Genomic DNA, 27104 nt, shown 5'->3' on the forward strand with positions numbered 1-27104 from the left:
CTCTCTCTCTCTCTCCCTCCCTCCCTCTCTCTCTCTCTGCTTTGACACGTCTGTGCTTCCCCTCCTGACCTAGCCTAGAAGGCTCAGCCCCTGGGAGATGCTCTAAGAGACGCCTCCCCGAGAGCCCTGAGAGGCTGGAGGATTTCATTGCACAGCCGGCTCAGCTGGAAGGAGGTAGGTGGCTTGGACAGACCGGGAAGGACTCCCATGCCTCTGAGCTCCGTCTTCGTGGCTTCATCTGGGTGCCCAGGCGTGACTGAGTAGACGCTTTCTCTGGAGTGAGATGTGATGTGGACTTACAGCAAAGGGGCAGACAGAGCAGGGCAGAAGTTTTGGGGACAGCATTGAGTTATTCTTGCTAATTCCCCCTGCACAGATTGGCTGTGCAGAGAGGCAGCTTGTTGGGGCTCCCTGGAGCGTGCAGGGGGCGGGCTCTTTAGCGGGTAGGATGCTGACAGGACCAACTATGCATTCTTCCACTGTTTTGTGGGGTGTCTCTCTTTTACCCGGATGCTCTTTAGAGGGTGTGGAAGGAGAAAGAGCAGCTCTGTTCCCAGCTTGTGCCACCCCATGCCTGTCCGTATCACCTGGGACAGCTAGGATCAGGTCTGTCCCATCTGTCAGTGGTCAGCTGGAACCCCAACACTGAACAGGAAGTGTGGACTCTGGCCCCTTCTTCTAACAGCCTCGCTGTTCCTGGAGGACATCCAGTTTGGGCAGGAAAAAACAAATATCCCTTCTCCTTGGACCTTCCTGGGAAGGAAAAAAGCTGCCTATGGTGCTAAGAGTAGCCCTGAGCTAGGGCTGGCTGCAGACTCTAAGATGCCCCAGGACCTTTGTTCAGCCTGTGTCCACCTAGACTCACAAGTCTGGGCATCTCTGTGGGTGAAGATGTAACTTACAGGTTAACCTGAGTCCCACCCCATCTATTCATGCACCCACCCAGGCTGCTCCCTGCCCTGGAGAGCCTCCTCCCATCCAGCTACTCCTGGCTCCACCCTTGTCTCTGGGAAGGGTGAGAGGGAGCTGCCTCTCCGACTCCTTCTGTTCCTGTGACCTGTTTCTTGGAATGGAGACCACAGAACATGATTCTTCAGCTTTGACAACAGGGTTCGGCATGTGGATCAGACGCAGGGTGTGTAGTGCCTAGCGTGTGAAAGGTCAGGGGTTGCTTCTCCAGTACTGGAAACAGCCACAACCAAATACCAACTTTAATTTTCACGGAATATGTTGGCTCAAGACTGTGAGGCAGAAAGGCTGCGGCTAGCCTGAGCCTAGCCTGAGCCATCCTGAGCCAGACAGCATGGTCTGACAGAGACCATGAGTGAGATGCAGTTTCAAAGTAACCAAAGGAAAATAGAGTGAGATGCAGTTTCAAAGTAACCAAAGGAAAATAGAGTGAGATGCAGTTTCAAAGTAACCAAATGAAAAGGAAAACAACAATGAAAAAAAAAAAAAAAGGAAAAACTGAGAAATGTCATTGGGATCCCCCTGGGAGTGAGTGACGTCCTTAGAAACTGCCGACTCTGCTTTTTATAGTGCAACAACTGTGTGCTGCCTGCACAGGAGTGTGAGAGGAGTTGTGTATTCTCTACCAGGCCCCTCCAGTGCTCACTGGAGAGGAGGGAAACCTGCAGAGGGAACCAGAGGGCTGAGAACAAGGGAACCTCGGTGCCCCCTGTGTCTCACAGCTCTGCCTAAGGACCTACCTGGCCCAGGCCCTGCAGCCTACCAGGAAGCATCCCAGCTAAATAGTGTCTTCCCTCCCCGGGGCTCAACTTGGATTCTCTGCCCAGGCAGGAGACACCAAGCTTTTGAACTGTCCCATCTTATTTCCTAGAAACTCACACTCCCTGCTTGCCCCCCACTGCGGAGAACTCAAAATAGATGTTCTGAGGTTCATGGATAGCCAGGAGCCCCTCCCCCTGGGAGGAGGCAGGCCCTACCGGCTGTCCTGTCCTGGAGGGTGAAGGCAGTGACTGCTCATTCCTGGCTGTAACCTCCCTATTCAGAGCAACCAGCACAGCATTAATTTTTTTCTGAACACACTCCTTTCTGTTATTCTTCCCGGTGCCCGGCCCTCCACCCCCCCCCCTCTTCATAATTAGCATGACTCATAAACCAAGTATTCTGGCATTGAACTTCATCCATCAAAACAAAGATGAAAAGAATTTCGTAGAAACTATGGGTTCACTTGGGACACCCTCACTCACTGTTTCTTACTCACAGGGGGTCAGGCCCTTTGGTGGGTCACAGTTACTAGGGCTGAGGGTGGCTGAGGCTCTAGGGTTTAGGTGAGGTTGAGGTCACAATCTGAAGCCAGAAGGGCAGGTTAATGTCCACTGGAGGATGCAGCCTCTAACTGACCACCACCTTCTCTGGAGAGAAAGGACTTGGGAGCAGCCTGGGCCCTGGCCTTGAAGGTCCCAGGGATATTGGACCAGTGGTGGCTCCTAGGGACTGTTATTTTGTCCAGTTGTAGTCACTGAAAATTTGTCTTCCACTAATGTCAAGTGATCTACATACAGTGCCTGTCTGGATAGGACCCCACCACCTCCCTGACTCATTCATGAGGTACAAGAAACATTCTGGCTTCTCCAGAGAGCAGTTTGCTTAAAGCTAGAGAGTCCCACAGGTGCTAGCGCTGGCTCTGAGGGCCCTGCCCTGGGTCCTTGCCCTGGCAGGACCTCTGATGGGTGACTGCAGTCTTGGAGGCCTTCAGAAGTGGTTCCTCTTTCCCTCCTTCCCAGACAGGAAGGGACATGCTGGATCCCTGCAGGCGAGGTTGGTTTGTGGAGGAACTGGCCTGTGTTCAAGGTGAGACCTCTGAACCTGGAAGGGCACTGTGTCTCAGAGCCCTGGTTAAACAGCAATGGTGTAATACCGGTGCGGCCAGCGGTAGCTCTTCCTGTACTAGCCGGTACCCATTGTGAGACACACACCCTGACCTCACTGGGTAGTGGCAGGGGTTTTGATGCCCCCTCGTCACCACTGACCACTGGGATTCCCAGCCTGCTTCGGAGGACTTTGGGTATCTACAGTCACCTCCTTGGACACCTGCCCAGGCACACCACTGGTACTCCATTCACTGACTGGGCCTCTGTGTCTCACCGTCTTCCTGGCTGAGGTAGGAATTTCCCTTGAAATGAGACAGTTGACCAGGAGACAGCCTGCAGGCCATGAGCCGAAGCCCAGGCATCGGGGATGAGGGAGGAGCCAGGATAGGAGAGTCGTGCAGAGAAGCCAAGCTCCTGGTGCCCAGAGCTAGGCCAGACGTGCTCTGGCTGCTGTGGCTACATGTGGTAGAGAGGCTCGCATCCTACGGCTGCAGCTCCCCCCACCATGGGGCATCTGGTTACCAGCTGTCCGTTGTCCTGGGTACCAGGGAAGGAGAAGATCCCTCTGGGGGAACTGCCAGCCATGGGTGGGCCTGAGGCAGATGCAGGCCAGAAGCTAGGCTGGGTGTGTAACTTCCTCCCTTACATGGCTGGGGCTGGCTTTTCCTACATAGGGTTGTTAGCGCCAGAGCCTGAGCTCCTGGAGGGAGCTTCAACAAGCTAGGTTCAGCCACTGTCCTCAATAGACCAATTACAGAAACAGGCACATTTATTTAGTGTGGCCACATTGGGAAGAACAAATAAGAGGCCCAGTGACCTCCGAGTCTGTCTCTGAGGCCCTAACGTGAGGTTCTGATGTAAATAGAGGCAAAGTATGCAGGGCTAAGCTGTCCTGGCCAAGGCATGGCAGGCAAGGTGCTGTCCGGTCCACCGCTGACCCATCATTGCTTCCTTCTCCAAGTAGGAGGTACCTGGGGTGGGGATGGGAATCCCAATTCCATGGGGTCCACTGTCTCAACAGTCTAACAGTTAAAGGGAGGGGCCCATGTGTCTGTTTGGAATATCTTCATTTTTATCAGGATACTGAGCTAGGTTCTGATAGCTGTGGAAGGGGATTTGGAAGGGGATTTGGAAGGTTTCCAGTATCATGGAGCTCCTGAGTCTTTTGATATACAAAGCCTCTCCCTCCCTGGGTCTGGGGCCCCCTGAAGATCCACCTATGAGAAGGAGGTGTAGGGTCTGAAGCGTCTATGCTTACGTGACAGATGACCAGCCACAGCTGCTGGGCAAGTAGAGCCTGCTGGAGAGGTGACTAGGCTCAAGTGCTAGAGGCTAGTGTGTGTGCGCGTGTGCGTGTGCGTGTGTGTGTGTGTGAGAGAGAGAGAGAGAGAGAGAGAAACACAGACAGAGACACAGACAGTGACAGATAGACACAGACGAGACAGACACTAGGCTAGAGCCCTGGAGGCTGTTGGGGGCTGACTAGGTTAGAGCCCCAGTCTCCTCTACCCCAAGGTCTCCTTCAGTCTTCACGTTTTCAGAGTGGATCCTCTGGTGTTGTCCATTCATAACTAACTCTTGACATCCCAAGGAATGGGAAGAGGGCATTCAGCCCTTCCCTCAGTAAGGATTCTCCTTCCGGCTGACCACTGGGAGGTGGCTTCGGGGCCTTGTAATTCATCATGCACATTGGTTTTTCTTTCTCCCTCTTTCTTTTCTTCCTTCCTTTCTCTCTCTCTCTCTCTCTCTCTCTCTCTCTCTCTCTCTCTCTCTCTCTCTCTCTCTTTCTTCCTTTTTGTTTTTTTCGAGACAGGTTTTCTCTGTGTAGCCCTGACTGTCCTAGAACTCACTCTGCAGACCAGGCTGGCCTCGAACTCAGAAATCTGCCTGCCTCTGCCTCCCAAGTGCTGGGATTGCCCGGCGGCTTTTCTTGTTATTGTTATTGACAGGATCTCCCTACGTTTGTGGGTCTGGCCTGGAACCCAATATGTGTCTCCCCCCTCCACCCCCCAGACTGGCCTTGAACACCACACAGTCTTCCCTGATGACTCTAGGGGCCGACATTTGGTGTCATCTTGCCGGTACAGCAGAAATTTCTGAACATTGAACCAGGGAAGCCAGGGATGGATCCTTCCTGGTGCCCATACTGTGCCTGGCACCCTGTGCTGTCCTCTGATGAGTAAGTGATGACCAACTGTCTTCTCACGGGTGGCTGCGGGTGTTCCAGCTGTCACTGAGCAAGCATCTCAGGTGGGCGCCTCAAACCAGAGCCCAATGTGTGGGAACGGCCAATGCCCAAGGGAAGGTCGGCACCTTCCTGCCCCAGATGCTGCTAACATTGGCCCACTGCCTGGCGCAGGATGTGTTGCAGGCATTCATAAACAAATGTTCATTAAGGAGTAAAAGGATGTGGGATGTAAGGCTTCAACAGGAGGATGACGTGTTTCTCAGCGGCTCCATGTGAACCACAAATGCTTTACAAACCCTCCCTCCCCACTGCCTGTCAGCTTTCCTATGCATAGCCAACTTTCCTGGAATAAACAAAAGGCTCTCTTGGTCCCCAGGGCGGGGCTTATTTTTGTCCTCTCTAAGTGGAAAATAATGTGTACTTACTGCGAGGGAAGAGATGGGATTGTTATAGGCGGAAAGAGAGAAACCCAGAGAAGTCCAGGTAGGAGCAGATCTGCAGTGTTGTTTCCAGCCCCGCCCCCCCGCAGTGGCTGTTGGGAGCGGCTGGGTGGGTGGGCTTTAGGGTCGCTACTGTGGACGGAGACGCCACACTAACCTGTATTTTCCCTCTTTATGGTTCTAGAAACTTCTAAACCAATCAATAATGTACCCTTTTGCACTAAGAGCCGCTGCTGGTGGATCTGTGCTCCCCGACCCCCAGCCTGTTCCCTCGTCTCTCTCTCCTTCATCTCTCCCTCCTCCTTTAGACAGAACCAGGCTTTTCTGGTCAGCACAGTCCCATACTTCCCGAGGGCTGAGTTTGCCTCTAATCAACAAGCGTGTTCTTCGTTTTCCACCCAACTGATTACTGTCATTTATCTGATCTGTCTTCCCGGTGGCCTCTGGGGTTCGTAACCGTGGTGCAGAACTGGAGTCTTAGAGGCAGGAGGCTTTCTGAGTGCGGAGAGAAAGGGTGGCTCCAGACTCCAGCGAGATTCAGAATTCAGGCCACCTTTGATGGCACTTGGGTCTCGCTCATGGCCCTCGCCTCATCTGAACAAGTAAAAGATACTCGATGGCTTTGCACTTGGGATTGGCTGCAGTAAAAGTGACACACTGTAGGGGGTGGGGGCGGGTGTGGAGATGCTGCAGTGGCTGAACGGTGGCTGATCTTCAGGATCCAAGCTCTGCTCCCAGCACCCACACTGGGTGGCTCACAACCAGCTGTAACTAGCCCAAGGGTGCCCTCTACATATGTAGCACACACACACACACACACACACACACACACACCAAATACTTTTTAAAAGTGACACCAGATGCCAGAGAGCATAGCAATGAAATAGCTCCCATCTTCTAGGAGTTCCTAGTTCCTGGGCAGGAGGTCAGGATGCTGAGAGAGAGGCAGTAATGTCAGGTAGGGGTCCAGGAAGCTTGCTAGGTGAGTGAGGCTGGTTCTAAAGACATGGCTGTGTGTGTGTGTGTGTGTGTGTGTGTGTGTGTGTGTGTTGGTGGTGGTGGGGGTGGCAGTTAAGAGGGCTATCCATCTAAAGACCCAGAATGGCTGCAGGTAGCTGAGAGATGGGGGAGGGGAGGTCCATGTTGCCGCTCAGGACTTAAACACTTCCTTTCTTGTCACCAGATACCCTTGAAGTCAAGAGCCATGCTCCCATTTTAAAGCTGCCTCTGGGAGACCAGCTGTGGTAGGCAGGCAGGGAGTCCTTGGACCAGCTGGGAAAGACTTGGTGCAAAACACAAGAGGCACAGACCTTTGGGAGCTTGGCTTTGATGTGGAAGATGTATGAAAAGCATGGGTTTTAGCAGCTTCCACAGTGATGTCTTTCACCCAGCTGCTAGCCCTAGGGGAAGAAAAAAATGTGGGTTGTGGGAGTAGGAGGAGAGGATGAGTTAATTGGGGGGTATGAGGGTCTCATGGCAGGACAGGCCAGGGTCATCACGAAGACATCTGGGGACACAGGTACGGAGCCTCTCTGGCTAAAGGCATAGCCAAGAGAAGCCCAGGCAGCAGGGCTGCCCAGTCTGGTGGCCACTTTGTCTGCTGAGAAGCGTGAAGGTATCCGACCTGAAGTTGTATTGTGTTTAGTCTTAGCTAATTGAAACAGGCCTGTGTGGCTGGTGTGTTGCAGAGCACAGACTTGGACCTCAGCACCACTACTGGGTGAGGGTGGGGTTGGAGTAGTGTCAGTTGAAGGCATGACAGTTAGGAAGGGTTTGGAGCTAAGAGCTGAGGAGGCAGCCCTAGAAAGCAACTGTTTTGTGGGGAGACCACGAAGGGTCCATCCATGGGAGGAGTGACATAAGCCTATAAGCTCAGCACAGGAAGGGAGTCAAAACAGGCCAATGGCGAATTCAAGGTCAGCCTGGGCTACATAACAATTCAAGGCTAACCTGGGCAATATCATAAGAGCCTATCTTTCTCCCTCCCTCTCTCCCCTTTCTTCCCTTCCTTCCTCCCCTCCCTCCCTCCCTCCCTCCCTCCCTCCCTCCCTCCCTCCCTCATTCCTTCCTTTTTTTCTTTATTTCTTTCTTCCTTCTGTAAGGAAGGGTGGATCCAATAGACAGAGTAGACCAGAGCCTGGAGTAGAAGGAGTGGCCCAACCTGGTAGGTCTTTGGAAGACTTATTTTTATTTTTACACATGTGTATGCTACATGTGTGTGGGTGCCCTGGGGCCAAAAGAAAGATCCAGATCCTATGAAACTGAAGTTATAGGGGTTGTACTGGAAACTGAACTTGGATCTCTGGAGGAGCAGGGAGTAACCCCTTAACTGCTAGCCAATCTCTCCAGCCCCAATTAGTAGAGCGTTTAAAGGACTCACACCGAGCATGGTCTCTTATGCCTGCAATCCCAGCACTGAGGAGGGCTGAAGCAGGAGGGCCACGGTGAGGCTGAGTCTACACAGTCAGTGGGTTACAGAACGAAAGCATTTCTCAAAACAATAACAACACGATAAATAACTAAAGCACTCCGGACGTTGCAAAGAACTTGGTTCTGCTTGGTGGTGAGTGTGGCGTGAGCAGCCTGGGTGGGAATAGACAGTAGCAGCAAGATTGACAGATGCTGAGCCAACCAATGAGACAAATGGCATGGCTGACCCAGTAGCCGCCTGGTAGAGGGCAGTGTTCCCTCTTGGAGAGCATCCTCAGGCGGTTCCTGTGAAGTGCTGCGGGGATATCCAGGCTTGGGCTAACCAGACAAAGGCCAGTTTGTGCTGCTTGCAGAGGGCTGGGCATGTTGGAGCCCCAGGCGTAGAATCCCCATGTTCTTTCCTTCCTGGGTCTCGGGAGTAGTCAGCTCACAGGGCACCGTCATTCCTGGTGCCAAAGAAATGGGCACTGGGCCAGGCCACCTGCAGAGTGAGGCTCTGGCACAAGGCCCCTGGAGCCTCTTCTCTCAGATGGTCTTAAAGCTTCCAGCCAGAAGGAGCTCAGCTGGGAGGTGACCTAAGGACACCTGCTCTACTGGAGGAGATCTTTGTTCCCTGGAGGATGCAGAGTCCTGCAGGCTGGAGGTCTTTCAACCACATGGCAGGGTCTGGGCAGACGCAAGCCTGCTCTCTGCTGGGTCTCCTTGGAAGGGTGTAGACTGGGGGGGTGGGGGGGTGCTTCAGGATAGAGGAGCTCCTGGTCTTTCTTCTCATGATTTTGCCCCAAACAAGACCTCACATCTTTCCAGAGCCAGAGTCCTTTGCTCATAAGCTGGCTGTCCTGGAGGAAGCCACCTTCTCCATTGGCAGGTTTTAAAGCAAACTCCAAACCTTAAAAAGCAAACCCCACTTCTCCAAGACAGGAACAGGAAAAGATATCCAGGCCCCTGGAACACATGTGAGCCCATTCCCCACACAGAGTCCTGGCTCCCTAGCTGTCTCCCTTAGCAGTTGGAGGAAGAGACAGTCTCAGACCATCATGGCCCACAGGGTCACAGAAAGGAAATCACGTATTGAAGAGGCTTCTGCAACCAGGCATAAACACAGGCTCATGGACTAACTGCAAGTCCCTCTACCACCCTCTTGCTCATCTCAAGTTCCGGTGTTTGAGGGATAATGGTATCATGGAGAAGCAAGGACCTGGGAGCTAATGCATGTCAAGAGTTAAGAAAGCACTCAGGACTTTGCACCTCAGTGCGGCATGCTCTCTTCCTTGGTTGAGTCCTGTGCTCTTCAGTGGTTGAAATCAATTCTACCCACTGAGCAAATCCCTGGGTTCCCAGAGCTTGAGCAGACTTTGGAGGCAAAGATGGACGGACGCATGCCTGGAACAAGCAGCAATGGTGGGTGGTGGCCATGCTGTGCTCAAAGAGAGTTCTGATGCTTCTCTCAATGTGGCCGGTAGCTTGGAGTCATAGGAGCAATGTAGTGGGATCCAGGCCTCAGGTGCAGAGCAATGGGACTCAGTGCTCTTCTGCTAGGCTTCCTGAGACCTGCGTGTGAAACTAGGGTAGTGTCCAAGCCCCAGCAAAGCCGGATAAAGATGCTTGCTTGCCTTGTCTGGGAGGCAGCCAGAGCCCCTGGAAAGCATCTGGTGGGGCCAGTGGCAGGAAGGACAAACGACCTTCAAGGCTCCAAAGGAGGGCTGCTGCTGGTTTAGATGTGCCGGATACAAAGGAGGAAGGAGTCTAAATGACTCCCAGATTTCAGGTTGTTTGTTCATGACTCCTGCCTCCTCCCCCGCTGGCCTCATTTTAATCTAGAACAGAGTTCTCCCCTTGGAACTGCCAGCCATGCCAGCCATGTTCTGTAATGCACTTTCCAATATGGCAGCAATAACGCCATGCACGCGAGTATCCAGAGCTTGGGAGGTGACTGGCACTTTGGCACGCCTGGGGAGCAGAACTTTGAATTTCATTTTATTATCTTTTATCTATTTATTTTTGCGAATAGAACCCAGTACCTTGTACATGTTAGCCAAGCGCTCTACCACGGATCTAAATCCCAAGCCACCTTGAAATAGTCTCACCAAGGAAACCAGACTAGTCTTAGATTTGAGATGTTCGGGCAGGGGAGTTGCCTAGTTGGTAAATGATTTCATTCAAAGCATAAAGACAAGAGTTTGGTCTGCAGAACCTGTTGTAAATGGCTTCGTGGCGGTCTGCTGGAGTCATCTCAGTGATGGGAGGCAGAGGGAGTCAAAGTCCTGACTCCCTGCCTCCTCCTAGTGCATCCTGGGATAACAGGTATGTGCCTCATGCTTTGTGCTTGGCTTGCATCTTGTTTTACTTGATTTCGATTTCACAGCGGCCACAGTTTGGGAGAGCAAAGGTCTGGCTTGATCCCTGCTCACCACTCTTCATTCAGCCTGGGGCATTGGTTTGTTTCTCTCCCTGGACTGCATGCAGTGCTCCTGAGATGGGGACTACTGTTAATTTATGGTTGAATCACCCCCACCCCACCCCACCCCCCAGCTCTTGCACAATGCCAGGCCAATCTCGGAGCATTCCATAAACCCTGCCTGTGTTAGAGTGCCAGCTGAGAGGGCGGCTCCAACTCGCCTTCCAAGGCTCCTGGCTATTCGAGGAGATTACAGGCTTCTTGCCTCTCTGAACAGCTGCGTACCCTGTGAGGATTACGGGAGAAAACAGTGTTTACAAAATGCTTTTGTCAATGGCACTGAGCTTGGGGGATAGCCAAGGCCAAACCCAGGCAGCCTCACACACCAGGAGGCCTCGGTCCAACACAGGCACAGCCAGCCAGAGACAAGAGGGCAGACTTTAAAGGAACATAAGGAAACTGGGCTTGTGGATGAATACTGTTTTCCAGTAAAGGACCCACCACATGAGGTCTGGGAAAGGACAAAAAGTCCCAGCCAGGAAGTGCCCTCATGTGCCCCCGCCCTCCTCCAGACCCTGTGAGTTACTCCTCTGCCTTCTTCTGCTGCAAAGAGGGATTCCTGCTTTCTGGGGTGAAGGTTGGGTGGAAGCGGGTGGGGTGGGCCGAGGAAGGATGCTGGGCTCTGTCTGTGGGACGTGGAGGAAGAAATAAGATAACAGTTTCCCATGGAAGTCAGCTCTCCTTAACAGAGAACAGGGATGGCTCAGGCTGGGGTTGTCCTCAGTGACTACTACTGCAACAACCCAGAGACAGGACATGCCAAATGAAAGAGAAATAAAAAGGAGAAAGACATGGCTGCCCTTAAGTGTGGTGGAGGAGAAAGTTTATTGTAGATAAAAGGGAGACCGTAGCCAGAGGCAGGGACATCTGGGGGAGTCCAGAGTGGACATGACCCTGAGCCATGTGAGCAGATGGGGGAGAGGGCAGAGAGCAGCTACCGACCAAGAGGGGTAGCCTGGGCCAAGAGACTGTCTGAGAAGGAGAGAGAGAGAGAGAGAGAGAGAGAGAGAGAGAGAGGACACAAAGACCAGGCAACCACAATGGTTGGATTATATAGGGAAGGAGGTTGGGGGAGGGGGGAGGGGTAGCCCAGCCCCTGGGCTATAAGTAGGGATTGAGGGATGCTGGGAGAACCTGCAGCCAGGTCTGCTTTAAAATGTTAGATAGGCACTTTGGCTGTCCAAAAGGCACTTTTGCTTGTCCTGGGTTTGAGATCTAACGAAGACCAGTATGGACTGGGGATGGTGGTGTCACCCTTGATCAGGACCTGGCTTTCTCTGGATCTATCTTCCTGTGTGGAGCCTCACAGCAAGAAAACTTCTTCCTTTACAGGGAGACCCCTCTGTGCTAGGAGCAGAGAGATGATCTGTGGCCACCTTTGGTTAGATGTTGGGCAATACTGGTTTTTCCAAAAGTGACTATAAGAATACTGAAGCTGACTTTGCCATAGGGTTTCGTTAAATGATTATTAAGACGGTATGGGGGAGGGGAGTATTTCAGCCTTGACTTGATAGGAATTTGCAAAAGAGGCTGAGTGTACGTGTACGTGTGCGTGTGTGTGTGTGTGTGTGTGTGTGTGTGCGCGCGCACTCACCACACTACCATCAGCAAAAGCTGTCTACCTTGAGGGGAGGGCTGTTACCCCATCATGTCCTAGCCCAGATCTGGGCACCCTATTTTCTGACAAACATGTTTAAAATCTCCTTTTCTGGATTGGAAAAAGACACTTCAACCCTTCATGGCAGCCCTAGCACTGGTTCCTGGCTGGGAGTAATTTTGCCCCTGAGTGGACAGACATAGGGCAGTTTCTGGAGTCATTGGTTGTTACTAACTGAGGAGGATGTTAACAAGATTTGTGGGTAGAGGCTGGGACCCCACAAAGCACCTTCAGATGTACAGGACAGAGTCCAACATGAGGGGACTGTCAGCTTCAGATGTCAGCAAAGTCAAGACCAAGAACCTATGGGGTAGGACAACCAAAGGTAGCTTTATGTTTGCTTCCATTCATATGGCTCCAAAACATACTGCCAGCACTTAGGAACCTGAGGCAGGAGGATCAAGAGTTTGAAGCCAACCTGTGAGGCAGAAAAATGGAAAAACCAAACCCAAACAGACCCAAGTTTAAAAAAAGAAAAACTTCCTCTCGCCTGATGCAAGCTTAACACTTACAGGGAGCGGGAGGATAATTGTGAAGGTACCAGGGGAAAACAGGAAATACAGAAACAGAGAAATAAATAGATGGAGGGAACTTAGCTGGATAAATATTTGTTGAGTATTAGTGAAGTCCAGGGTACTTCAGGACACTTGGCTGGGCCAGGGACATCCATGTCTGACAGGAAAAGTCTGGAGGGCCAAGCAAAAGTCTCCATGGCTGGAGACAACCTGATACATAAAATTACCGTGGAGGAGGGTTTTCCCAGGTCGGGGTTGAGGAGGCGTCTGGGAGACCAAGACAGAGCACAGCATAAAGTGGGTCTTGTTTGGATAATTTGGGCTGGTTCATCTGAGTTTAGCTTGTTCTTGTTTGTGCTCCAGTGTAGCCAGACACCTAGGAGTAGGGTCAAAGCCAGCAGTTCCCTCCCTTTGTCTTCTCACTGTGCATGCTATGTGTGTGCATGTGCATGCATGTGTGTGCTGTGCATGTGTGTGCTGCATATACATGCTGTGTATGTGCATTATGTGCATGTGTGTAATGTGCATGTGTGGGTTGTGCATGTGCGTGCATGTGCATGCATGTGGGTGCTGTGCATGTGCACATGTGTGCCATTCATGTGCATGTGTGTACTATGCATGTGTGTGGTACATATGCATGCTGTGATTGCGTGCTGTGCATGTGTATGTCATGCATATGCATGTATGTGCTATGCACATGTATGTGCATGCTGTGCATGCTGTGCATGTGTGTAATATGCATATGTGTCATGCATATGCATGCATGTGCTGTGCACATGTGTGTGCATGTGCATATGTGTGCTGTTTGTATGCATGATGTGCATGTGCATGTGGGTGCTGTGCATGTGCACATGTGTGCCATACATGTGCACATGTGTACTATGCATGTGTGTTTGGTGCATATGCATGCTGTGTATGTGTGTGTCATGCATATGCATGTATGTGCTGTGCACGTGCATATGTGCTGTTTGTGTGCATGATGTGCATGTGTGTGCATGTGCATGTGGGTGCTGTGCATGTGCACATGTGTGCCATACATGTGCACGTGTGTACTATGCATGTGTTTGGTGCATATGCATGCTGTGTATGTGTGTGTCATGCATATGCATGTATGTGCTGTGCACGTGCATATGTGCTGTTTGTGTGCATGATGTGCATGTGCGTGTGGGTGCTGTGCATGTGCACATGTGTGCCATACATGTGCACGTGTGTACTATGCATGTGTGTTTGGTGCATATGCATGCTGTGTATGTGTGTGTCATGCATATGCATGTATGTGCTGTGCACGTGCATATGTGTGCTGTTTGTGTGCATGATGTGCATGTGCGTGTGTGCATGTTCAGATGTGTATAGGAACACTTCTGTGACTGGGCATGGGAATGTGTAGAGGCCAAAGGACAAACTCAGTTGTTCCTCAGGTGCCATCTGCCTTGCTTTTTGAGACAGGGTCTCCCATTGGCTTGGGGCTCACGACTTAAGCAAGGCTGGCTGGCCAGTGAGCCCCAGGCATCTCTCTGCTTGTCTATGCTTTCATGATCCTGGGATTGTAAGCACAGGCCACCATACCTGGCTTTTACTTCTTTTTATTTAGTGTGTGCATTCTAGGAGTGGAACTCGTGTCTCTGTGCCTGCGAGGCTAGTGCTCAACCACAGAGAGCTCATCCCAATCCCCTCTGTTCTCATTTACAAACGGCATACTAATGAATGAATATTGTCTCCCAGAAAGATTGGCCCTGGGATCACACGAGGCCTGGGTGGGATAGAAGTGATTAATGAGGACATATTCTCATATCTACCCCTACCTCATGGGCCCGGAAAATTAATTGGAAGGATGTACGGAATCTCAGCCGGGCGCCTGGTGCCGCCGCAGGGCCTGTTAACTGCTTATCAGTCCAAACAGGACGAAGGTGCTCCGGGCTGTGGGGCAGGAATGCAGCGCTGCTGACAGGTGCCAAAGTTTGGGGGTGTGGCCAGGAGGTGGCACGCAAAGCACTGTCAGCAGACCCTTGGCAGCACCGGGGTGTGTTGAAAACACAGACCCCAGAGGCCCTGCCCTGGTCAGCTGAACGAGAAGCTGAAGTTTAAGACGAGTCCTAGGTTTGAGAAGCCAAGGGCTGGACCATAGACTGAGGTGTGTAGTCATAGGGAAAGAAGGACAGGCTCTGCTTGCCCTAGGCCAGGAGCTTAGAGATGACAGGTAGATGGAGCAAAGAATTTAAACAAGTACTTAACAGCGTGCATGCGCGCGCGTGCTCGAGCACACACACATATATACACACACACCTACACTTTCTTTGGCTAGCGGTGGGATCAAGGAGGGGCTTGAAGGACAGGCTCCATATTGGAAGAGAAGGGGTCCGTCCTAAACTTTTGCCTGAAAGCTGAGGGCTGTGAAACAGGATTGAGTTGGATGGATGGATGGTGCCTAAGTGCAAACGGACACTCACTGAGCGCCCCCTGGTGGCTGAAAACTGCTGCTGCCAGTTTCTGCCCACCGGCCCGTCTAGGGAGGGTTAGTTGCCCAACTCTACTGGGATTGGTTTTGCTCATTGACAGGTGTCAGCAGGTGATAGGCTCTCCTTCCTGAGAGACTGATGCAGATGACCCTTTGCTCAGTGATTCAACAGCTCTGGTCGAGGTGTGTGTGTGTGTGTGTGTGTGTGTGTGTGTGTGTGTGTGTGATGTGGGGCCGGGCAGGCAGACAGCTCTCACTGTTGGCTGTTCTCTGTAGAATCCCTTCCTAACCCATGCCCTCTCCTTGTGTTTTGGCAGGAAGATGGGCTCCTGTGCACAGGGATTCATGCTGGGATGCTGCCTGCTGCTGGCCATCACCTGGGGCCCCATCCTGAGCCTTGTGCCACGAGTTCAGGAGGAACAACAGGAGTGGGAAGAGACAGAGGAGCTGCCATCTCCTCTGGATCCTGTGACAAGGTAAGGGCCTGAGATAGTATGCTGGCGGGGGTTCTCCATCTGACCGGGTCAAGTGTTTGAGGTTTGGGGTGATCCAGATGTGATTGCTTTGAGCTGCAAAAGGCAAAGTGGGAGCTGAGAGGTAGCGCTAGGGAGGCTGACCCTGGAGGTCCGTGACTTGAGCATCTTGTCTGATTATGAGGATGGCCGTTCCGTCTCATCCTGACACCAGGGCAGCTGGGTCTATGAGAACTTTACATTTCTGTCCTGAGAGGGCACTTGCTCTGTCTTCACCTGTAGCTTGGCCTCCCAAGAATAAGTGCCAGGGTTCTGGGAATGCACGTAGGCAGGAGGCAGAGACAAGAGGTCTCAAGCAACTTACTCATTTATAAAGCAGTGATACAGTCTAGAAGGCTCACTCAGGCTCATTTTCTCTGCCAGTTAACGAACTAAAAAACAAAACAAAACAAAAAAAAAACAAAAAACAAAAAAACCAGGAAGAATCTCAAGCACAAGCGACCTCAGAAAAGAAGTCTCAAACGCCACAGACAGCGGCAACAGCTGAAGAAAGGCGTTTGTTGGCGAGCGAGGAAACACACGCAGCTGACACACAAAGAAAAGACCCTATGCAAAGCAGAGAGGGAACCCAGAAAGCCAAAAAGTCCAGTCTCTTCTCAAGGGCTGGGGCGGTAGACTGGCCTGTGACTGTAAGGTAGCATATCCTGATCTGGCCTTGAGCTTGTTGAGCGAGTTCAACAACAGAAGTCTGCTGGTTTGGATACCAAGACAACAAAACCTTTGTTTTAAGCTGCCACGCTTTTGTCTCAAGTCAGGAGGGCGAGGAAAAAGCCATCTTGGAAAATTCCACACCTTTACTGTGACCCCTCTCCCTCTCTGTCTGCGTACCAGGCTAGGAATGAGCCGGTAAGGATGGACCGGCAGACCAGGCATCAGCTTCTCTTGAGAAGTTATAAAGGACTTGAGGATGGCAGTCCCTTGTCTTCATGCATGTGACCCTCAGCAGACCTAAGACTGTGGGGAAATATTTTGTAGGGTCTTCAAATGAGAGGCATGCACAAGGCTCCATGCTGACTTGGGCTTTCCTGCCCATTGGCTCAACTTAACACCCAAGTTTCCGGGCAGAATTTGGTGCCAAAAACCCAAAACCCTTTGTTTCTTCTTCCTCTTCTCTGTTTTCATTCAGCAAACATTAAGTAGCTGCTGTCAATCAGGCCGTCTCCCGGGTCCTAGAAAAACATATGGAGGACATTCCTTGGTTACTAGACACTCCAAGGCCACAGGGGGACAGTACACACGATACAGTACTGGCTTTGGAGTACGGCTGCATCCACAGTGCCGTACCAGGGTCCTCCTGGGTGTGGGAGAAAAAGGCAGAATGCTATAGGCTGAGGTAGGTGGGTAGTGCAGGAGGGAGGGTGGTTTGGGATGGTGGGAGCTGGGGCCCAGGGCTTGCCTTCATGTCTGTGACCCTCAGTGGTTTACAGACCCAAGGCTATGGAAGATATTTTGTAGGGAGAGGTATGTACAAGGCTCCGGGTATTGGAAGTTTTAAAGCCTGAACCTGAGGCAGCTGAGTGTGAGGGAAACCCTCTCATGCAGCCTTCATTCTGGAGGGGATAGTGAGTCCTACAGGAGAGGTTTGTATTCAAGAGGTTTCTGGAAGGAACTGTGGAGGGAAGCATCAGAGAATGCATTGCTGGTGGAGAGACAAGCTCTAGGACCGCTGTTCACATGGTGCATTAGAGATGGTAAGGTCCCAGGATGGTCCTGGGGTGCTTTGGATAGGGGTTCACTCCCCAGGACTTGCTGGATATGGAGGGAGAGATCAGGGGGCCAGAAGGCTCCATTCTGACCACTAGAATGTATTGGAAAAAGTATTTGGAGACAATAGGTTTCAGAGTCCAAGGGTCATTATGAGGCCTTCAATTCTGGACACAAGACACCTGTGGGACCTGTTGAATGGGGTGGGGTAATGGAGATGTCTCACAAGAGGTCTGAAGCTTAGGAGACAGGCATGAGTGAGTGTCTTTCTCCAGGAACTGGGTTTTCATATGATTGGACTCAGGGCATATGTGGATCCGTGTTCCAGATGGTCTGGGGGTAGACTGGATCGGGGTTAGAGAAGGAATGGCTGGCTTAGATTCCTCTGTGTGCCATGGAGCCTCTGGGAGGAGAGCAAAGTGCAATGTTGCACATGGCCATCAGGTGGCAGTGTAGAGCCATTATGGCCCAGCAGCAGCTGTAGCCCAGAGGCACCCAATGAGGAATTGAATGGAGACTTTAAAATGAGTTGCTGGTAGATGTGTTTCAGATCCATAGCCCAGTCCTTCACCACTGAAAGACCTGGTATTGAGGGAGTGGCTTCGTCATCTAAGCCCTCAGGTCATTGGCATTTGTGTTATCTTTGCTTTGGATATATTACAACCGATAGTTGTGTGTGTGTGTGTGTGTGTGTGTGTGTGTGTAGGGGTGTGTGGGGGTAGCTGTCTGCAGTTTGAGTTGGGACCTCAGAATCCTCCCCCATGCCTATGTTAAACAGAGCTTGCAATTCTAGGGGAAGGAGAGCAAGGTGAGGCAGGCCATGTGTCCACAGCAGCAGGAGAGAGTTCCCAACACAACACAAATCAGGACTCTTGGCTTATTCCCCTAGGCCTGAAGAAACACGAGAGAAGTATAGCCCTCGCCAGGGTGAGGACCTCCCCACTTCTCGGTGCTACCGATGCTGTGACCCCAGCACACCTGTATACCAGACAATTCCTCCACCCCAGATCAACATCACCATCCTGAAAGGTGAGAGGCTTTGGACATGGTTTGGGGTCTGGTTCCCCGAGGCTGCTTTATAGACATGGAAAGGGAGATGTTGCTGGGCAGGGCTGAGCAGGAATGGAGGGTCACTACCATAGAGCAGAGGTGGGTGTCTTCTGGAGGGAAGACATTTTGATTTTTGAGCTGTGACCCTGTTTCATGAGCAGAAGAAGAACCTTAGAGGTGGTTCAGTGGGTTAGAACAAAGCAGGAGGCCCTGAGTTCAAATCCCTAGCACCCACAGAAAAGCGAGGTATGTGTGCCTGTAACCCCTGTAACCATCATGGGGAGGGGCGGGGGCAGGCGGACTCTAGAGTTAGGCTTTCTTCTCTCCCTCTACCTCTCCCTCCCCCCACCCTCTCAGATTTATTTATTATGTATATAGCATTCTGCCAGAAGAGGTCACCAAATTTCATTACAGATGGCTATGAGCCACCCGTGGTTGCTGGGAATTGAACTCAGGACCTTCAGAAGAGCAGTCAGTGCCCTTACCCACTGAACCATCTCGCCAGCCCGAGTCAGGCTTTCTGAAGCAATAAGATTTACTGGGAGAGCTTATGTTAGCCAAAAGGTGAGGGGAGAGAAAAGAGGACACACACATCCTCTCTGGTCTCTCCAAGTGGCCTTAGGGCGTGTTTACATACATGTCACATGTGTGACACACACACACCACCACACATACATGAAGAGAGACCTCAGGGATTCTGCCCAACCCTATTTGCACAGGACGTGCAGACCTGTAAGGTCTTTGTTTTGAAGCAACACTCAAGCCATTTCTCTGAAATGCTGTGCTGTCTAGATAACTTCACATAACCCCGGAGAATGCTTACAACCTAGATCCCCCCCGCCCCCACTGAGTCCTGACATCTGCAGTCCATTTACTCAGAGTGAGCCCAGGCCTGGCCACAGAGCCTGCTGCTTGCAGACAAACCCATATGCTCCTTTATCTCTGCCAGGACTTTCCAGAAAGAAACTGAGAAAGTGTGCCCTTTGGATGCACACAGGCCAACTGTTGTTGACAGTGGAAAAGTTATTACCACTAATGACGTGAGCCTCCTGCTAAGGGGCACCAGAGAGGATGCAGGGATGTGGAGTTAGATGGCAGGCTGGCCTCCCTTGAAACCTCGTATCTTTTTTGTCTCTTAGGCGAGAAAGGTGACCGAGGGGATCGAGGCCTCCAGGGGAAGTACGGCAAAATAGGTTCTACAGGTCCCAGGGGCCATGTTGGCCCCAAAGGGCAGAAGGGATCCATTGGAGCCCCTGGGAACCACTGCAAGAGCCAGTACGCAGCCTTCTCCGTGGGCCGGAAGAAGGCTTTGCACAGCAACGACTACTTCCAGCCCGTGGTCTTCGACACGGAGTTTGTGAACCTCTACAAACACTTCAATATGTTCACTGGGAAGTTCTACTGCTATGTGCCGGGCATCTACTTCTTCAGCCTCAACGTGCACACTTGGAACCAGAAGGAGACGTACCTGCACATCATGAAGAACGAGGAGGAGGTGGTGATCCTGTATGCGCAGGTGAGCGACCGCAGCATCATGCAGAGTCAGAGCCTGATGATGGAGCTGCGGGAGGAGGATGAGGTCTGGGTGCGTCTCTTCAAGGGCGAGCGTGAGAACGCCATTTTCAGTGACGAGTTCGACACCTACATCACCTTCAGTGGCTACCTGGTCAAGCCAGCCTCTGAGCCCTAGTGGACACTCCTGTGGAGCTTTTGTGGACTGCTGACCTCCTTGCCTGGCACCCTGACCTATCCCTGCATTCTACAGACACTGGAGTCCTGCCCCGGGCTGACCCCATTTTCTCTCTGCTCCATCCTGGCTTCCTTGGCCTTGGCTTCCAAAGTTTTGGCTTTTGACAAGATGCCCTTGGCCACTGGGAATCCCAAAGGACGGTGCGATCCCAGATCTGGCTGCTACTCTAAGCAGAGAGCTGCCGGCAGATGAAATCATTGGGCGGGGAGCCTGTGAGGATATTGGGGGGCCTCCAGCTCCTTCTGTGTACACAGCCTTAGACGACCCTGTGCTGTGTTGTCCCGTGGCCACAGGGTGTTCCAGAGCACAGCCCCTGTGTGTTCCCATTCCTGGACACAAGTAAGCAAATATCATGGGTTTCTTAGGAACGAAGTCAAGCAGAAAAGAGAAAGAAAGGTGGTGTTAGTTTTGGCTTTCCAGCCAGCTGGAGGGAGGGATGGGGAGAGAGAGAGAGCGAGAGCTATTTGTATTGGGGAAACTGAGGCATAGGAAAAACATGAATGGCAACAGAGTAGCTGCAGTTTGTGGGTTTGGAAACCACATCTGACTTAACTCTAGATCACATATGAGCTTTCCTGGGGACAGCAGGACTGACCTCCGAGCTCTGTTGACATGCTATAGCCTTGCCCAGGGGCTGGTCAATCTTTCTGAGCCACACTAGTAAAAGGGTTGGGGGAGAACAGCAAGTGCCCCCTGTGGTTGGCTCTGGGCTGGTGGCAGCATCCTGCTTGCCCCAACTCACAGGATCCTGACAGCAGCTGGGAACCTCAGGGACTCCTGCAGCTTTCTCTGTAAGAAATAAAGCTCCTACTATGTCCCAGTACCTCTCTGCTCTGCTCCACTTCCCCAGTCACTCTGGACCCCAGGGTGGGAGGGCTCTCTTGCCTGTTGGGACATCAGTTCCCCTTCCTCCTTCTTGGTGAATTAACCATGGAAGGACCAGGGCTCGGATTTGGGTTCCCAAACTGCCCTTCACCATCCCTAGTGCCCTGCTTCCTTCCCAGTTCAGCATCCTGTCTGGGAACTTGATACTTTAACCTGCTAGAGCGGATGAGTCTGATAGACCTGCCCAGCCCTGACACAGCCCTAGTCAGCTTATGGACACGTGAGAGGGACTTCCTTTGAGACCCAGAGCTGGGGTAGAGCTATAAAAATCTACCTATTCCCGGGTCAACCCCAAGTGGTAGAAGAGGACACAGGCTATCCCGCCCCTAGCTCAGACTCAGGGAAGGCCTCAGGCCTGATTCTCTGATTGCAGAGAGCCTGTGTTCTTTCCCCATCTCACCCCGTGTTGATCCCCAGGGCCTGGGCCACTGGATATCTGCTTTGTGCCAACTAGGCCTTGCTTGCTGCTTCCTGGTGGCCCTTGGTTAGGATCCCTCTCTTTTCCTTCTGGAGCTCAATGTACGTATATGCCACCTCCGAAGGGGCTTCTGCTGGTCAGACTCTCCAAGCCACTTCCATGGGTGTGCCTACAGCAGAGGCTGCTGCCTCCTGTGCTCTACCCTGCTCTTTCCAGAAAACATTAAACTTGCCATGGCGATTCACAGCAAGCTGGCGTTTTTTGGTCTGCTCATTGGATAGAGTGCTCCTTCTTCCCTCCTCCCCATCTAGAGTGCTCCTTCTTCCCTTTTCCCCATCTAAAGTGCTCCTTCTTCTGTCCTTCCCATCTAGAGTGCTCCTTCCCATCTAGAGTGCTCCTTCCTTCTCCAAACCTAGAGTGCTCCTTCTTCCCTCCTCCCCATCTAGAGTGCTCCTTCTTCCCTTTTCCCCATCTAGAGTGCTCCTTCTTCTGTCCTCCCCATCTAGAGTGCTCCTACCTCCTCCCCATCTAGAGTGCTCCTTCTTCCCTTTTCTCCAACTAGAGTGCTCCTTCTTCCCTCCTCCACATCTAGATGCTCCTTCTTCCCTTTTCCCCATCTAGAGTGTTCCTTCTTCTGTCCTCCCCATCTAAAGTGCTCCTTCCTTCTCCAAACTTAGAGTGCTCCTTCTTCCCTCCTCCCCATCTAGAATGCTCCTTCTTCTCTTTTCCCCATCTAGAGTGCTCCTTCTTCTGTCCTCCCCATCTAGAGTGCTCCTTTCCATCTAGAGTGTTCCTTCCTCCTCCCCATCTAGAGTGCTCCTTCTTCCCTCCTCCCCGTCTAGCACCCACCCTTCTGCTTATTAATCCAATGGAGTCCTCAACTTTATACTCAGGGACCTGCCGGGGCTCTAATTGTCGCATTTCTACCAAGGACACGAGGAACTCCTGATATGGAGTATCTAGAGCTGCCCAGTGTGTGTGGTCAGGCCTGGAGACTCCCAGGAGGTAGAGGCTTGTTCTTCTGCACTGGAGTGTGACCAACAGAGCAGGTATCCCCTGGCCTGGCCTGAAGCCTGAGCTGAATGACCATCCTGGGGCTGTGTGTGTCAAAAAGGCCCAGAAACCAGGTAGCGGCACACAGACAAATCTCTTCTCATAGTTCTGGGAGTCAGAGTTCAAAATCCAGCTGTGAGCAAGGCAGTGCTCATAGCACTGGCTGGGAGACGCTGCTTCCTGCTGCCTGCATCTCCAGACATGCCTTGCCTGGAGGGAGGGATCATATCTCTTCAGCCTTCCTGTCCTGACTCCACATGACCTCCTTTCAAGGACACTTGGAACTGCATTCAGGGTCTCCTTAAATCCAGGACTCACTCTTTCCAGATTCAACACAAGCACATCGGCTAGAGATCTGTGAATGGACACACTGACAGGTGCCAGAGGCCAAGGTGTGTGTGTCTCTACTGGGGATCGCAATGAAGCTTGCTGTGACAACTCATGGGTTTGGACACCTAACAGTCTCTCTTTGTCTCTGTGGTGAAGAGACATTACTTCTTTTCATTACTGGCCAAGAGGTCGGTAGCCACACGTTCCTTTCCACCTACCAGCAGTTGGCTTGGAAGCTGGAACCAGCAGCTTGGCAAACAGCTGGCCTTGTGCCTTTGCCTCAGCCTTGGGATGGGACCAAAATGCAGCAGGTGGACACAGGGCCCAGAGGCCTTGCAGTTGCCTGGATGTGGCCCAGGGCTTTTCCCAAACGGACCTAAAATGAATGCACCAGCCTCACTCAAGGGCCACTGGCTGCCTGCCCTCCTGTCCTGTGGCACGTGTACACTCGACCCACAGCTGGCCCGGTCACCATGGAGAAAAAGGTGCCCAAGTGATCCCCATGACAGATCTCATGTAGGCCAGGCTGATCTTAAACTCACTCTATGGTAAACCTGACCTTGAACTCCTGATCCTCCTGACTCCACGTCCTGAATGCTGGGATTACAGGTGTGCCCCAATATGCCTGACCTTTTTAAATGTTAGCATAGATTAATTATAGATAATAAAGAGTTTCCTTATGACATTTGTGTCCATGTGCACACTGTATTTCAATCATAGCCAGTCCATAGAATTCGTACCTTTCCCCCTTTACTCCAGCTAGTTCCCCTTGTATGTGTGCGTGTGCCTGTGTATGTGTGTAAGTGTGTGTGTGTGTACACATGTGTGTGTGTCTCCCAGTGAGTTTCATCAGGGTTTATTGCAGGAGCACAGACAGCTTATCAGTGAAGAACATATGCCTTTCCCTCAGGCAATTGTGTGTAAGCCCTCAGGGTGTGGGTGTGAGAGTCCATCCCAGTTCCAGGGCTGAGTGTGCAAGAGCCCAGTTGTATACAGGTAGTCACAACTGCTGAATCCGAGTGTGTGCAGCCATGACATGACCACAAGTCAGTGGTTTTTGCTTTTGCCATTTTATTTACTTGTTTGTCTGTCTATCTATCTATCTATCTATCTATCTATCTATCTATCTATCTATCATCTATCTATCTATCTATCTATCTATCTATCTATCTATCTATCTATCTATCTGTCTATCTATCTATCATCTATTGGCTGTATCATACTGTGCTGAGATTACAGGCATGTGCCTCAGTGCCTTCTCTGGTGTCCCTTATAAGATTTAATTTTACGTATATGGGTGTTTTGCCCACATGCACGTAAGTTTAGCATATGTGTGAGTATCTTTGAAGCCAGGAGAAGGTGTCAGAGCCCCTGGAACTGAGCTGCCAGCATGTGGGTTCTGGGAACTGAACCCAGCTCCTCTGCAAAAGCTGTAAATGCTCCTAACACCCTCCACCCCCACCCCCACCCTGTGCTGACAGCTTTTTCTCTATGTAGGACCGTGAAAGGCAGCCTGGTTTCTGGTTGAGCTAGGTTGGCAACCCCAGTGACCCCACAGAGGATAACCCTGCAGGGAACAGTAGGCATTTTGCCCATGCTCCTAGACACCAGGCTCCTGACATGAGGCCACAGCTCTCCATAATTCTGTGGTCATCAGTCACATAGGGCAACACCCCAAGCCCCTCCACAGATAGACCACGTGACCACAGTTCATGTAGCCTCAAGACAGATCTCCATTTTAATGGGGTACCTAAAGGTCTGTAGGGCTTAGCCAGTAAACTTCTCATCCCAGACACTCCTCCTTGCAAAAGGTATTTAACCTCAGGCCTGCCACTGCCCTGAGAAAGTAAGGTATAATACTACTCATTGCCACTCTCCACCATGACAATAAATGCTTTAAAACCATGGACTGCCTCTTTTCATTGGGATCCACCATGGGGAACAATGGAACAGGCCTTTGTCTAAAGAGCCACGTCTAATATCCTGCAGAAGGCCTCTCAGCACTCCCAGCCATGGCTTCCACCAAGCCAAGCTGCCCTGCCAACAAGCCAGGAACTCTCCTCCCCTGGGGACCCAGCTGGAGCACTCCCCTCTTTTCACCCTCAGCCCAGGCTAGATCCAGCCCCTGGGTCCCCACTCCGTTCTCATCTCTTCCTTAGCATTCAGTAGCACCTGGGGTGCCCCAGAGCCTGAGAACCAGATGGTCCTGGCCTCCATGAAGGCCTGGGGACCCTCTAGTCAGCTCTGGCAGTCCCTGGGACCTCAGATTGCGCTCCCCCACCCCCCCAGATCAGGGGTCCCGTGGCTTCCCGTGGCCTAACACCCACCTGGCACTGGCGTGGGGTAAGCGCAGTCAAAACTTCCAGCCTCTATGAGCAGCCTGATCCCTGAACACACACATGCGGGACACCACATCCCTAGTCTCAGAATAGGTAAATCTTTTGTTTGTTTTTGTTTGTTTGTTGTTTTTTCAAGACAGTGTTTCTCTGTGAAACTTTGACTATCCTAGAACTCACTCTGTGGACCAGGCTGGCCTCGAACTCAGAGATCCTCTGCCTCCGGATTACTGGGATTAAAGGTGTGTGCTATCAGAATAGGTAAATCTATCAGAATAGGTAAATCTTATAAAGTTGACCCACGGCTGGAGAGATGGCTCGGTAGTCAAGAACCTTTCAGAGGTTCTGAGTTCAACTCCCAGCACCCACATGGTGACTCACAACCATCTATAGAGGGATCTGATGCCCCCTTCTGGCATGCAGGTGTACATGCAGCAGAGCACTCAGAGAGTAAATAAATAAAATAAATTAAAAAGAAAGATGCTCCAACATCCCCAGAAGCTGGGTAGAAACAGGCAATATGGGCTAACGCATTTATGGTTTTTTTTTTTTTCAATGACGAAAACATTCTATAATTGCCAATCATGGTTACATAACACTGTGATTACACGGAACCTTGGAACTGCACACTTTGCATTGCTGAGTTGTGTAACAGAGTGGTCACATTCACACTCATACAGGACCACACACGCATACACATTAATTTCCTCTCATACACAGCCAGGTTGCCCACTCCTCTCAGTTGAGGGCTGGAGAGGCCTGGTTCTTCTGATTTACGGTACTCAGCAACCATGCATCAACCCAGACGTGGCTAAGGCAGCATCAGAGTCAGAGCAAGTAAGGTAGGACATGGGTGTGAGAGTTAGCCCTTCCAAGAACATTACTGAACAAGCGGTTTTCAACCTCAAGTATGTGAGATCATTCAAGTTTGAGAGACTGACACAGAGGCCAGGGGGACATTCCAGAGGAACAAGTAATGGAGGACCATGCCTTTCTCCCTCAAATCCCTGCTTTGCTGCGTTGGGATCAGATAGGCAGGGTGACCTCAAGTGCCCTACCTCAGGAGGCCTCAGAGTCCAGCCCCTCCCAGCACAGGATGGAGTCCGGCCCATTTTTTCCTGGACCAGCTAGCCGGTGCAGACGAGAGGCTGTACTCAGAGAATCCTACAAATGGGACTGGAAACTGTGCTCTAGGGAACCTGGACCTGCTCCCTGCCTTGCCAGAGAAGATGTCCTTTCGACTGCTCTGTAAAATGGTTTTTAATAAGCTCTATTAATTATTAATATGACCCAGCTAGCCCCCCGATAATATAGTCAGAATCCTGTGGATTTATTTAATCAGTTCTTGCACAATTACTAGGGAAATTACCCCAAATCTATCTTTCTATATGTTAGACTGTCCACATCTCCAGCTGTGCTCCCCAAATACTTACTGTTTGTGTCTTCCTGGGATATTTCTACTCCATCAGCCTGTCCTCAGGGTCCATTTGGCTCGGGCCTGGGCTCCTGGTCCATCATATCTAATGGAGACTCCCTGATCCCTCCATCTTCCTCCTTCACTCTTCTTCCTCAAGGTCCTTACCTGAGACCCCCCCAGACTGGTTGCCAAAACCCCGCCTCTTCTATTGTCTTCAGTAATTGTAGCCACCTTTATTTAACCAATAGTGTTAAATTGGGAATAAAGTTTACTTAGCATCACTCAGTGTATAGGGGCAACTTGATCTTAGGGGCCAGGATTTAGCATTTGAATACATAGTAGCAGGATCTTAGGAGTCAGGAGTTAGCATTTAAATACATAATAGCACCAGACCAACCTCCAACAAAGCTCTAGGGAGTTGCTGCCAAGTTAATATCCACACAGCTAGACAGGCACAAGGCAAGGGAGAGGACAGAGCTATCACCAGCAACGTTTAAAACATCACACTAGCTACCATCAGAGAGATGGAAGGAGACGGAGGATGGTGGCAAAGAGCTGGTGATGGCAAGGAACCAGACGGAAAAATGCTAGAAGTGGAAAACCAAATGAAACCAAGAAGTCTGTGGACGAATTTAATCACATGCTGAA

The 27104-nt window shown here is 51.4% G+C and overlaps 1 protein-coding gene and 1 long non-coding RNA gene across 7 annotated transcripts; one reads left to right on the top strand and one right to left on the bottom strand.

Moving 5' to 3' along the window:
• Positions 1-62: 62 nt before the first annotated feature.
• Positions 63-23388, top strand: C1qtnf1 (C1q and tumor necrosis factor related protein 1). Of its 6 annotated transcripts, none has more exons than NM_001204129.1 (4): positions 63-174; positions 15298-15456; positions 18107-18246; positions 19407-23388. In NM_001204129.1, the coding sequence occupies exons 2-4, from the start codon at positions 15302-15304 to the stop codon at positions 19955-19957; spliced, it is 846 nt and encodes a 281-aa protein (NP_001191058.1). In that variant the 5' UTR covers positions 63-174; positions 15298-15301; the 3' UTR covers positions 19958-23388. The 6 variants fall into 6 exon arrangements, with proteins under 6 accessions (NP_001191058.1, XP_006533884.1, XP_006533883.1 ...); XM_006533821.3 differs by lacking the exon at positions 63-174 and adding an exon at positions 2503-3127 and having other exon boundaries at positions 19407-23386; XM_006533820.4 differs by lacking the exon at positions 63-174 and adding an exon at positions 4781-5016 and having other exon boundaries at positions 19407-23386.
• Positions 15806-26601, bottom strand: Gm11747 (predicted gene 11747). The gene is made up of 3 exons (NR_045902.1): positions 26473-26601; positions 19736-20377; positions 15806-16682 (listed from the first exon to the last, which is right to left on the bottom strand). It is a non-coding gene; the product is annotated as a predicted gene 11747 (long non-coding RNA).
• Positions 26602-27104: the final 503 nt, after the last annotated feature.

The sequence above is a fragment of the Mus musculus genome, chromosome 11, assembly GCF_000001635.26.
Source record: "Mus musculus strain C57BL/6J chromosome 11, GRCm38.p6 C57BL/6J".
Taxonomy (NCBI): Eukaryota; Metazoa; Chordata; class Mammalia; order Rodentia; family Muridae; genus Mus; species Mus musculus.

What these genes read in the sequence shown, in the direction of transcription:
- C1qtnf1 (XM_006533820.4), top strand. Translation starts at nt 4,961, where the DNA reads ATGGATCCTTCCTGGTGCCCATACTGTGCCTGGCACCCTGTGCTGTCC. An exon ending in CCTGTGCTGTCCTCTGATGA is followed by an intron (nt 5,017 to 15,297) that starts GTAAGTGATGAC and finishes GTGTTTTGGCAG; the next exon opens with GAAGATGGGCTCCTGTGCAC. An exon ending in CAACATCACCATCCTGAAAG is followed by an intron (nt 18,247 to 19,406) that starts GTGAGAGGCTTT and finishes TTTGTCTCTTAG; the next exon opens with GCGAGAAAGGTGACCGAGGG.